Raw genomic sequence first — 13394 nt, forward strand, 5'->3', positions numbered from 1 at the left:
ACCTACAGTCCTGCAGCGCTTTGCCAGAGGGGCGGCCATCCAAACACAACAGTGAAACGCCCAGGAGGGACTATCAAAGGGAGTCAAGTAGCCACACACAGACTCGGTGCTCGAGGCCGGGTTTGCCTCCCCGGCTCACACACTGAGACTGTCCAGGGATGCTCAGAACTCACCACCTCTAGGAGACCTCTGATGTGAGGAAAATCACCGCAGGAAAGCTGAGGAACAAAGCACTGGCCTGTCTTTGCTGTTTCACAGCCACTGTGCTTGTTGGATGCCAAGATACATCTCTTTAAATATATACTGTGGATGAGTAAAATTGGGACACTAAAACGTGTAACATGAAAAACTAATGCTGCCTAAGATTTCTTTCTCACTTGATGCTTTGGGCTTTCCTGGGAGATTACTGAGTGAAGAACACTCCATGTTTGTTGTACCTTTACCTTGTTCTTGAGAAAGAGATTGAGATTTGGACATCTGGGAGAAAATGTGGGCAGCAAGAAGGGCCTCTGCAGAAATCCGTTGTTTTACTACTATTTTTTTCAAAGAACCTGGGAGAAAAAAAAAAAGAAGCAAAAGTTGTTGTAAGTTGCTGTGTCACACCAGGTGCCATCCCACCTTCCCCAGTAAGAGGGATTGGGCTTCTGACAGCACAGCTCAGTTCACCTGTGGAAGTACTGGTGAAATCTCACGAGCATCCTGTGGGAAATCCCTTTCCCATTTTTTCTGTTGGTTGTTTGTGCACAGCTGCTAATGACACTGCAGTGACAGGAGAGTGTGAGCTGGTGTCTGGAAGAGTTTTTTGCCCGCTGACACAAATCAATCCAGTACCCCAGGGCTCTGAAGCTTTTTAGAGATAAAGTTGATAAAGTTGCAGTTTCTGCCTGCTGTGATTGAGGTTCATTGGTATCCTGCTCGTTTGACTGTGTACACTTGTGCAAGTTATTTTGCATTAGCCTGCTTCAGTCCCTCTCGAGTTAAAAAACAGCATGGTTTTTCAAATGCATGTTTTCTTCCCTTCCTAAAGAGAGGGGAAGCTTTGTTACTCTTTGCAAGGGATCTTGTGATCCCTTTATGAAAGCTGTGTCCCATGCATCACTGACTCCATAGGAAATCAAACCAAAAGGCATGTCAAGAAATCAGAATTTGTGTTTCCTCTTTTATAACATACCAGTTTTTTTGGGATCTTTTTTGCAAATTTGTTGAGAAAAGCACAACAGGTACTGAATTATCCAATGATATTTTATATTTTCGTCAACAAATGACTTTCACTGTTGATTGCAAAATATTTTTGCACTATTTCTGATGGCAAAGAAGCCTACTTACAGGCTGGACTGCTTGTTCCCCCAGGAGACTGTTGGACACCCATAGGAAATGTGTATATTTTTTAGCCCATATGGTAGCCTGCACAACTCACATGTGCTTCAGATAAAGCAGGGGGAGCCCAGTGCATTCTGTGTGGTACCAAGGGTGTGTGTGGGGCTTTTCAGGGTCTCTTCCAGCCAGTCTTGGCTGCATCACCACAGTTGCAAGTGGCAACTTCTTTAAGTCCTTTCCCAAGGGCTTTCTAAATTGTTTTTGTCAAAGCAAACTGCAAATGAAACCCACTTCAGTGCCGTGGGGTCTGATTTCTTTTCTCCTTTTTTTTTTTTTTCTTCTTTTCAGCAAACGTGTGTAAGCTGAAGTATTTGGAATAGAAAAAACTTGCTAGACCCTTCCTCATTCTCACTTTTGAGCTCAAGAAAGGTGCTGCTATGAGTGATGTCAAAACAGCTCCTTTGCTCGCTATGCAAACCCATACAGGCAGTCTTGTTTCTCTTGAAGCACAGACTTATCTGTAGAGATAATCAAAAGCCTGCATCATCCTCAAGTAAGGGCTGTTTCTGATGCCTCCCTCCCTGATTCCTGGGATTTTCAGCAAACGGACATCCCCTTTAAACCTGCATTTCTGCCTCCTATCTTTTCTCTTTGAAGCCAGAGGGTTGGCTGGCCTTTGAATAGACAAGGATGAGAACACAGCAGTGGGAGGTCCGTGTCTTGCTCATAAACCTTGGCCAGAAAATCGGCTCCGACAAGTGGGGACAGGTAGCAGCATCTTCCCCCTTATCAAATGGCGCGGCGGAGCAGACACATTCCTGCAGGAGCCCGGTGGGGTGGAAGGTGGGGCCTCCTGAGCGTGCCTTGTGCTCTGCTTCACCAACTTGGTGTAGAACTGTGTTGTTTCTGTGCAAAACACGCTGTTCTCTCATCGTCCCTGCCCCTTGCGTGCTGCTTTTGATGTGTTCTGTGGCTTTCTCTTCTTCCAGCAGAAACCAGAGAAAATGTTTATCTGTGGTTGCAGTGCTTGGGGACTTCTGGAGGTGCCATGTCATGCCTTTGCACCTCAGAGTATTGTGTTGCATGGCTTGATATGGCCCAGCCTTTTCCTGGGGAAAAGCTTTCCCCAGGCCTCCTTCTAAAATCTCCCTCCCTCTTGTGTGAAGCAATCATCATTAGCTCTAATTGGGCAGCTTTGGGGTTAAATCTACAAAGATTGCTTGGGTTTGGTAAATCCTCTGCCACTGCAAAGCAGATAATGCTAAACAAAAGATTGCCTTGATTAGATTAAAGTTGGCAAATTCATTGCCCTAATCATCATATTGCCCTTCCCGTGGCTATTCAGGAATACATCACCGTAACTTACTTGAAGTAATTGAATATAATTGTCTTTTTAACTCGTACGTGTAAAACATCCATCTTTGTTAACAGCGTGTGTTGTTGTCCTGCTGCCAGCTCACAGTCCTCTTCTGGAGGGGTGGGAACAAGAAGCAGAGCCAGGCTGACGTTTATGAATTGGTAGTTGATTGCCTATAAAACCATTCATTATTTCTGACCAAGCACCTGGAAGAGAATAAAAATGAACAGCACCAGCCACTGGGGCCCGTAGGCTTGGCTGGTGCTCCCCGGCAGGGAAGCAGAGGGGAAGTCATGAAGGGGAATGTTGCAAAGGGATATAAAAAGAACCAACCCTTTCCCTTGCCCTTAGTGGCAGCGAAGCACAGGGCACATGGTGAGGTTACAGTTGGGAGTGTGAAGCAGATACCCAAGGCAGAGGCATTGCTGAGCTTCCCATGAGCAAAATAGATTGAAATGCTAAAAACAAACCAAGAGTGCAGTGGAAAGGAGGAAGTTCATGGAAATTTTTTCTCCCATTAATAATCAGAGGTGTGAGGAGGGAGACATTCTCTTCAGATGTCAATTTTATACCAACAGATAGCTAAGAAAGGAGGCCAGGCAGCAAACAGCCCGCCCGTGTTTTCTATTTCCCAGCTCTCCTGAGTGACAAGGAGAGACTCTTTTAGCACAGAAATTTCCAGTATTATCTCAGCAATCAATCATATAAAAATGCATAGGTACAAAATAAAACATAGCTGGCCTGGCTTTTAAGAGATTCAGTTTGACCTGTTTTTAGTAGTTTTATCATTATTAATAAATTAAATTGCCCTAGGGGACAGGCCAAAGGATGAGGGCGACTCTCCACATCATTAAAACTCAGCTGCAATGGCCAATACAGCTTCAGCCCAGGTCAGCTCTCACTTTCCTGCACTCTGGGGATTAACTCAGCCTGTCCATTAACTTACCTGTCCATTTGAGGCAGAGAAACCACCCTATTTTGGAAGGTTGCTAATCTTCACTTATAGGGATGCCACTGGCAGCACTTTGGGTTGATCCCAGGACCACAGAAGTTTTCTTGCTCCTTTTGGTTTATTTGTACAGCACAAATATGGGGTGGGCACTGCAGGAGGCCCAGCCTAGGGGTTCAGGCTGGAAGAGATGTTTGTGTTGTTTGCCACTGAATGTCTGTGCAGGGACAGTTGATTTTGTGACCATGCTTTGTATGTGATGATGTAAAAGCTCAACTCCCTCTGGTCCCCACAGCAGCCGTAGGTTGTGGCAGGGAACAGCAGTGTCCCCAGGGAGGAGGACAGCAGCTGTAGGTGTCTGCCAGCCTAGGCTGTAGTTTGAGCTGAGCATGGTTTGGGGAGACCAGAGGCTTTACCGTGCTGTATGAGCAGGGGATAGGGTGTGACAGCTAAACTCCTGGTGTATTTTTGATCTGGAAAAACAAGGTTTGCCTCTTAAAATGAAGAATCCCTACAAGTGCCCTTATGTAACAGATCGTCCCTACTCAGGACAGTTAAAGGGTGAATCTTCCTTCTGCAAAAGCAAATCCTGAAGGATCCAAGTTCATTCTCTCCCTGAGCTGCTTTTGGGAGAGGAGAGGAGGGGAGGGGGGCAGAAGCGGGGGAGGTGGTTAACAGTTACTCTACTGTGTCCTGACATTAGGCGAGCTGCAAAAATGCTCCCAGTGTATCAGGTAGTGTGAGGTGCCAGCCCTTTGCTGGAGCACGGAGAGCAAGTCTGCTGCAGAGCCTTAAATACTTTCCACCCCGACTACCTTAGCTTAACGCCTTTCAGCAGAGTTGGCAGGAGGGTTGTTTTTGTGTAGTCTCTCACCTCTCCCAGCAGCCTGGCTGACGCGCCTGTGCCGCGCTGTGCTCAGGGATTGAGCGTTGCAATGGGAGTAGGAGCCGCAGATCCTCTCGCTGATATGCCGGGAAAGACGTATATGAGGATTACACGCAGGCTTTGCGCGACGGACCCACGCGGAGCGCAGCCCCGCCGGACGCCATCGGCGTAGCTCTGGTGCAGCTGGAGTCACAGATGCAAAAGGCTGAATTTTAAGGTCTTTCGTAGAAAAAGAGTTTGGCATTTCTGAAGTTTGCTGAGCGACAGCGAGAGACTTGGCCCAAGCCTTGACACTTTGGTTTTGGATGGTGCTTCCCCAGTCTCCAGAGAGATGGTACCTGTCGCGGAGGCAAGTTACAGTGAAATACCGAGCACAGGCTGGGTTTTGAATTGCTCACTTAGGAGGTTGGGTTTGTTTTATTTTTGGTCTCCAGCTAGACGGAAAGGCCAAGACGGCAGAGAAAGAATGGTAAAACCTGCAACAATATTAAGTAATCTTTAATGAAGAACTTCTGACTGTTTGTAAAGGCAGAGCAAGACCAGCCTTTTATCTTTAAACTGGTCGCTGCCACAAATGTAGAAAGGGGCATCTTTAGAGACGCGCGGAGCCCCGTCAGAGGGCGATTGTATGGGATCGCTATTGCGGTTGTGCGGTATCACTGTCGAGGCTCTGCTAATTCTTTTTCTTTCTCTAGCTTCTGTAATTTTAGCAGGAAAGGCCCAGGCGGCCAGGCAGTATTGTTGGGGGTGGCGAGGAGAAATAACCTGATGAATTTTCCATCAGCTCAACTCACTCAAATATTCTCGCCGTTAACTTTTGGGGTCAATAATAAATATTAAAACCTGTAGATTTAATAAGTCAATGTAGGTGTTCGCTGCCTTTTGAGACCACTTTATCTTTCCATCAAAGATGAAACAAGCCTCTCAAATGAATAAAAAATAGGGCCTCAAGTGATTACAAGTGAGAGCAATTTGAGCTCCTCTCTCAGAACCTGGCAGTAGGCACTTCTGAGCCTCTTCTGACTGCCTAGACATTCTGCTTTAGCGCTGCTCTTGCTGTTATATTTTTAGGTAAATATTTCCAACTTATGTGTACAGACCTTCAGGAACAGTGTTTGCTGCCACTCCAGGCTGGAGGGACGATGCAGGTCTGGATCCCACCAGGCTCTGTTGAGTCTGATTTGCGTTGCAAGTCTAGTTTTCCTTGGTGCTTGCTATAATCTCCTCAAGTTCAAAGAGCGCTTAGCTGCTTGTCTTTGTCAAAAACCCTGTTGGAGATCTTTTATGTCGAAGATGTAGGATTTTTCCGCATGACTTTGATTATTTATTCATTCCACTTCTCTGGTGTATGATAGCGCTGATATCATGAAGACCCCTTGTCTTGCACTGCTCTTGCTCTGAAATTCATGGAGATTTAGTGCCTTTGAAATTGTTTTAAAAGGGAAGGAAAAGTTTTTGAAGTCCCTTTTTTTTTCTTCTATTCCCCATAACAGTGCCGCAGCACATTTTTCCGGCCTTCCACGCTCCTTTGCCAATTGACATGCGCCACCAGGAAGGACGATACCATTACGAACCTCACTCTATCCACGCTATCCACGGGTAAGTCTTACACCTCCACTCCTGTGCTAAATGTCAGCCACCTGCAGTACTCCAAACCCCACTGCTAAAGTCCCTGGGACTCACTGCCCTTCTGGCAGGCTGGCCCTACTGGCCACCCTCCACCTCATTGTCCCCATCCAATGACAATACTGACCTGCCTGGCAGGAGGGCTTTACAGCTCTGTTAAGCTGACAGAAGTGCCCTATAGCAGCAGGATGGGAGTATAGGGCTCCTTTGTCATTATCTAGCTCAGCTCACGGGAACAGGCTTGACTTGTGTTTTTGCACCCACCGTGTTTCTCACATCGTGCCTTGCCTGGGTCATTTCTGTCAGCATCTTGGCAAAGACCCAGCGCTGCTCCCTCTTTCTGGAGACTTTGTGTACCATTCCTCCCTGCCTGCCAATTGTGGGGATGGTGGCAAAAGGCTGCCGGGAATGCCATAATTCAGTTTGATTTCACTGGACAACAGCCTGACTGGGCTGGTAGCATTTTCTAAAAGTAGTGGTAAGTCAGGTTCTCATGGGGGTGTCCGTGTCCACCCTGGAGGCATAGGACTCTTGAGTTTTGATGGCGACCTTCTCATGAAATCCTCCTCTTGCTGAGGCAGCTGATGGGCAGTGAGCACAGAGACTGGTCAGGGGCTACACCCTCAGAGGGGGGTTCATGGTTAATCTCTTCATCCAGGGACATTACAGCTCAATAGTTCTTGATGACTTGAAGGAGATGTTTACAGAGAGATCTGTTTTCACCTCCTGTGAATTTTGATCAGGGCAAGGAAAATGGAGCCAGCAGGGATGTGAGCAGTGGTTCTAGTGATGGTGGGGCTGGAAGTGTTTCTTCTAGTCCCTGACAAATACCTTTCCCATGAGAGGTGAGGAGCAGTGTGGTGTGGTTGGCAGTCCCACAGCCATCCCAAAATCCTTCAACCCGCAGCTGTAACACAGGGCTCAGACATTGGCTGAGGGACAGGTCCCACAGTACTGGGTGTAGGGGAACCACTGAGGGCCAGAATAATTTTTCAAGAACAAGGAAAGAACAGCTAGGGCTCATCGCTTAAAAACCTTCCATTTGATCCCCTGCAGTCCTGTTGCAGCCTTGCTGTCTGACCAGGGGCTGTGCTCGCCTGGGTTTGCTGGAGCTGCTTTTGGAGCTGTGCTGCTTCTGGATAGGTGTGAGCAGGGGAACAGACCCTGGGAAGCAAGTAATGCAGACAGCAGCAGCCAGATCTGTGGAGCCCCACAGCTACCACAGCTTTATTCTGCTTCCAAAATACTGCAAGAAATAAATGATAGGGTATTTCCCCGGATCCTATAGAAGACAAGTCATTGTCTTTCAGGCTGACAGTCAATTTGACTGGATGTTTAAAGGGGCAGAACAGCTTCTTCCATGCTGTGTGCAAAGGGGAAATGACAAAGCAAGTTGCTAACATGGGAACTGAGGGGGGATTAGGGAGGCTGCATGAAAAAGTTCTGCTCTTTCATGCAAAAATTGTAGAAAAAAAAGACAGAATAATAACTTGCTGGGAGACAGTTATTTAGCCAGAGCTCTGGCTAATAAAGCACATATGGAACAGGGAGATATTCAGAACAGTGGTTAGAAGAGAGGCTGGCAGATGTCCTGATGTTTGTCGCAGGTTATTTGTGCGCCCCACTCCGTGTTCTCCTTCAGCCCTCACGAGGAGGTTTGGGGGCACTGCATATACTCTGGGGCTCCGCACCAATTTCTGTGGCAGGGTCATGAGGCAAGGTCTTCTACAAAATGCAAGTGAGAGCTTGCCACTGATGCTGCATATCTATGAATCATCTCCCCAGTAACCCCAGTATTTTTTCATGTTGGCTTTGTCCAGCTGATCGATCCTGGCAAAGTGTACAGCCCTGGCAGATCAGGTTTCAGTTCATCTGCACCAATATTAATAATTTACTGTGTTAGCAGTTACCACATTTGTCTATCAGTGCACCAAGAGTATCCTGCTTAGTATTTGAGTGGAATTGTTGGCAAATACCTGTTGCGTTTCTTCTTTGGGATTCCTCTCCTTTGCAGCAACTCCTCTCACAAAACAAACTTGCGAGGTACGGGAGAGAAAACTTGGTTGCGGGTCTTAAAGAGTAAACATACTCCTCTTTGAAGCTACCTGGGCACTGCACTGAAAGGTGCCTGTGTGGCTGGAGATGCTCCAAAGCTGCCAAGTGCTTCTAGGCTGTGACAATTTTTTAGGGTCGAGAGAATGCCGCTTCCGTTTGTTTGTTTGTCAAGAAGTACCCTGCACTATGGCACAACCCTCTTGGGAAAACTCTCTGCAGCTGTGGTCTCAGTCCTTTTTCCTCTTCAAATTTTATCTGTCAACATCCTAAAAGCATGTCTTGTCCTTTACTCTTCTTGTTTTTTATTCTACGTCTCTTTTGTCTTTGTTCTCTCTTCTCCAGTCTGTGCTCTGGAGGTCACACTGTAGCGCTCACCCTCCTTGCTGGAGGATGTCCAGTGTGAAATCATCCAGACGTGGTGGTAGACCTGGGCTAGAGCATACTTGGTGGTTGCATGGCTCTTGTCCAATACACTGGACAATTTATGCCACCAGCTCATTCGGGCTGTTGTCCAGTGAAATCAAATTGAATTACGGCATTCCCAGCAGCCTTGTTCAATACTCTGTGGGCACAGATGAGCTTCTAGAATTTTGTACTCTCTCCTGGTGGGGCAGAAATCAATCCTTCTTGTTTTGAAAGTAAACAACCTGTAAAAAAACCCCAAGGGCATATGCATATTCTCACTCTAGAAAATTATGGCAAATGTTTGGAAGAAAAATTGCGTCACTGAGTTTTGGCTTTATGATTAATGTGATGGGTGCCTGACAGAGAGCCCCCAATTCATCAAGTCTATATTCTACCTGTCTGCTGCCTTGACGGTACCAAATTTATCTAATTATGTGAACGTTGCATGGCAAATTAAGTGCAGTCTCATTTCTTGCTAACTATGGGGTCTTATTATCTGCCTGCTGTATTATGTCGAAGGTTTGTTTCCTGATTGCTTGATGTGACCTGGCAGTGCATTCCCCTTCATCACTGTTTGCATTTGGCCTAATGAGAATATACGTTATTTTATCTCAACTGGAGAGAACTCATCTGCAAGGCTCTTTTGAGCAGAACCACCTGTGGGACCCTTTGCTTGGGAACACAGATGGGAATGTGAAAAACTTGAGTAAAAAAGGACCCCCATGCCAAGACGGGCCTGAAAGACTTGCTGCGTTTCTCCTCAGTACTGTCATTCCTGGTGTGTCAGATTTTCTTGTCAAGCAGCATGACAAATAATTTTCAGGACATGAGTCTTCTTCTAAACCACTGAGGATTTATTATATATGTCCAGAAGCAGATTATGTTGGGGTTTCCTTGAATTCTACTTTCAGAGATTGTTTTGGTGTTTCTCCAGTTGTTAGGACAACCCACTTTTCTGTACAACTACTGTTGGTTTTACTTGTTTGGTGGTGAATTTTTTGGACATCTTTAATATTTGGACTTTTTTTTCTTGGTATTAACAATAATTTGACAGAATTGTGATGCTTGCTTGGCTTGTGTAGAAAAATAAAGTATCTCATTCAGATGATTGTCCAGGATTGCAATGATAGTGTGCCTGTGGTAATATGGAGGATAGAGGGAGAGGCAGGATTGGAGTTCAGTGGATTCCATAAAGAATGCAATGCAGAATGGAGTGAGGCTGGATATGGGATGAAATCTATTCCAGGAATGTAGAACTAGAGCAGAATGAATAGAAGAAATTTTATTGGTGCATAAAATGGTATGAGCCAACATTTCCACAATATAACCTTCATTTAGCAGTAAGTAATACTACAATACTCAAAGGCTAAGAAAAGACAGAAAAATAAATTTGGAGGTTCTGCCTTATTCTGGAGATACTGGATCAAATTACAGAGCCACATTCTTTTTTTTCCCCTCTGATCCTCTCTTCCACAGCGCAGGATGGCTCAGGCTCTGTGGAAGAGCAGTGATGGGTCTTATATACATTTTCTGCATGCAGCTTTTATTGATTTGTCAGAATTTCACTCTTTGCTGCTGGTTGTAGGTCAGCATTATTTGAGCAAAAGTCATCAGCCAGGTGTGTGCAGGCTCAAAGTAGGCTCAAAGTGAACCAGAGAAATTCACTTCCTCAGCTAGTACAGGTCCTTTTCTAACAAAAGGGGTATTTTGTATTTTAGTGAACTTCTTCACAATAACCTAATCCACTGGGCCTGGTCTCTGCTTTACGCTAAGGGCACAGCTTTGCAAGACCAAGCCCTTGACTACAGAGGAAAGTTGCTGGCAGATATCGAAGGTGATTACATGCTTACCTGTTCTTTATTATTATTATTTTTTAAATCACAACAAAAATAACTAAAAACTCCTTAGCTCAGCTTAAAAGTCCCTGCCAATGCAAGAGCCTTTGGGGCTAACCCCAGTACACAGCATGCCTAGGCTTGACTCAGCAAGAAGCTTTTTAACAGTAGCTCCTAACTGTGGTTAAAACCCATCAGGCATTATGCACTGTAAAAAACAAAAGCAGCCTTGTTTTTCTACCAACATCCTGGCGGTGTTTTAGGATGCAGTTCTGACATTATTTATTAACAAAATATTGTGTTGCTCTTCTGTCCAGACATAAAAATAGTAAAAAAAAACCCCAACGCTGAGCTGATAATCACAAATTCCATGGTTTTCATTAGGATTGAATTATCCCAAAGACCTAAACATAGAGATGACTCCATCTCCATGATAATGTGGAGTTGCCCTTATTTTCCCTCTGGTAGGGATTTTATCTCATTTAATCAAGGATATTCCTCCATTTCCCTGAAATCTTCATATATTATTGCAGATTTTTCCTGATATCCAGCCTACACTTTTTTCTTTATCTGATTTTATTACCCCTCCCTGTTGAAGTTTGTTTCCTTTTTACTGTGTTAAAAATTACAGAATACTTTTTCAGGACCAGTTAAAATGTTCCTGAGCTGTTTATGCAGGGTGATTCACAGGCAGAGGAGTTGACTGTTAAACTTTTCATCATAAAAAGACTATGTCTCAAGTGTTTACAAATATGCCAAATTTAATGTCAAACCCAAGATTTTCTATGTTTAATATCTCTTCCAGTCTGGTTCTTTCTTTCCTTTGTTGTTTTTTGTGAGATTCAGCCAAGGGAGGCCAAGTGGGGTTAAGGGAAAATATGTTGTTTAGCCATACAAAAAATAATCATCATCATCTTATAACTGCTTTTAGAAACACCAGTGTCTCTTGCTTTAGAGCTGGAATTTTTTATTGTCACAGATGTGCCTTTTGCTGTTCCCATTCCACAAAAACACACACAAAGTCCCATCAATTTTGCCAGATAGGAATCCTTTGAAAGGTCTTGTTTCCAATACACGCGTTGAAGGGGTGTCAGAGTTTTGCGGTGAAATTTTCCGACTGCCCTGTGGCCCTGACCACGCTTCAGCTGAACCTTGCCAGGGCTCACCTGATGGTGCTCCCCGTTCCCTGCTGAGGCCTCTCTGCCGTCCCTTCCATCCAGGGGAATTCCTGACTGTGGAGGAGAGGAGCTGCTTGCAGAGAGTGCTCTGGAAGCTGCCTTTGTGCAGTATGCAGCGTGCATAGAGTGCCTTGGGTTACCCTCCGCAGGGCACCGCTGCCAGGGGCTGCAGCTGGGCTGGGGATGGGACCCCTGGTGATGGTCATTCCTGCAGCAAGGATGCCTCTCAGCTGAGCCACAGAACGTACATACCAATAAAACCTCTGTGTTTTCATATTTACATTGCTACTGGAGTAGAAAATCTTTGGCAGGTCATGATTGATGGTACTGTGCTGCTTAGGAGACAGAGCGAGCTCCCTCCGGAGTCAAAGCAAACAGCTGCTCAGAGAGGCCTTCTTATGTGTTTTGCAAAGTTTTACGACTTTCACCAAATAGATACATTGCTCATTTGGGAAACAGGTTTGGGGGCTCCCACATCCAATTTATTCTGTCCCCTTCTTTCCCACATGCTTCTTTTATTTATTTAAGAAAATCAGAATGTGTAAGTTTTCAATGGTTTGCAGGGTCTGGTCCCCTCCAGAAGGCTGGTTCAAACCTCTCCATGATCTGTAATTAGCAGGAGTCTGTTGCTTTGAGGTGGCTCTTTGGTAACCTACAGGAGGTGATTTGGGGGACTGTCAGTTCCAAGATTAATACTTGATGGTCACTTGATCTCCATCTCCAGGAGACCACAGATGAAATACTAGGCTTCGGCTGTCATGTTCTGGGAGCTGGAAAAATTACTTTAATTCTATCTGTGCTTTATTTTCCTCATCTCTAAAATATTGTCAGAGTAATACTCATCCTTTTGATATCTTGAGAGCTAGAAGAAATAAGAATAATAAGAAATAAGAAATAGCTTCCTTTGGCTTCCAAGATTGGTCTTTTAGCCATTTTCAGGCACCAGGGAAGCGGTGCACAGCGCTACCTGCCTGTGCAGAAAGTGAGAAGCTCCATGCCTAACTTCTGGCCTCAGTGGGAGGACAGGCTGATCAGGTCTTTGGAGAATGGGGAAGGCGTAATCCAAAACACTGATCAGGGCTAGTATGTTTCTGGAGGCTTTTCCTGTCTTATAAACTATTCTGCAAAAAAACAAACCAAAACACAAACAGACAAATAAACAAACAAAACCAAAACCAAACCAACGAAATACAAACCCCCACAGCTTTCTCTTTTGAATCTTTTTAAAGTTGTTCAAGCATATTCCATTATGAGAGAGATTTACACATCTGTGCTGTTCTTTAAATTCAGGATAGTTTTGTCATGTGCATTTAGTTAAATAGCCTTCAGAGTACTTTGAGTAACTGAAACCTGAAGTCCAGAGGGACCTGAAGGGGATCTTAGCTTCACTAAGCTATGCAATGAAATGCAGATTGGCCTTGGAAATGTGTGGGCTGGGTCTCCAGTTGCTGAATGCTGTGCCATGGGGCTGGAGTGAGTGAGGGGCCTGGGTGAGCTCAGAGGGAGCTTTGCCCATTCACCCTTAGTGAAGATCTGGGCCACCGAGTTGCTGGTGCTGTGAAAAACTGCGCTCTAATTTGGCCTGATCACCGCCAGAAGTTTAAAAATGGCTAAGAGGTTTTAGTACTGAGAACAAAAGCATGATCTTTGAGGTCTTTTATGTAAACCTCTGGCATGTGTTCATTTAATATGATGTCACTGTGTAATCCACCATTGCTTTTAAATGTCATTCGCAGAGCTTCATGTCAGCGAGTCTTAAGTGATAATCCCTTTGCTTACCTCACTT

General features: G+C 45.1%; 1 protein-coding gene across 1 annotated transcript in view; it reads left to right on the forward strand.

Annotated features, from left to right (window-relative positions):
- The window catches only part of GLI2 (GLI family zinc finger 2), a 187633-nt gene that overhangs the window by 115594 nt on the left and 58645 nt on the right, over window positions 1–13394 (forward strand). Inside the window, exon 3 of the mRNA XM_058028387.1 lies at window positions 6003–6108. Within this exon, the coding sequence (XP_057884370.1) occupies window positions 6003–6108 (106 nt within the window). The remainder of the gene's footprint in view (window positions 1–6002; window positions 6109–13394) is intronic.

The sequence above is a fragment of the Melospiza georgiana genome, chromosome 7 (genome assembly GCF_028018845.1).
Source record: "Melospiza georgiana isolate bMelGeo1 chromosome 7, bMelGeo1.pri, whole genome shotgun sequence".
Classification (NCBI taxonomy): Eukaryota; Metazoa; Chordata; class Aves; order Passeriformes; family Passerellidae; genus Melospiza; species Melospiza georgiana.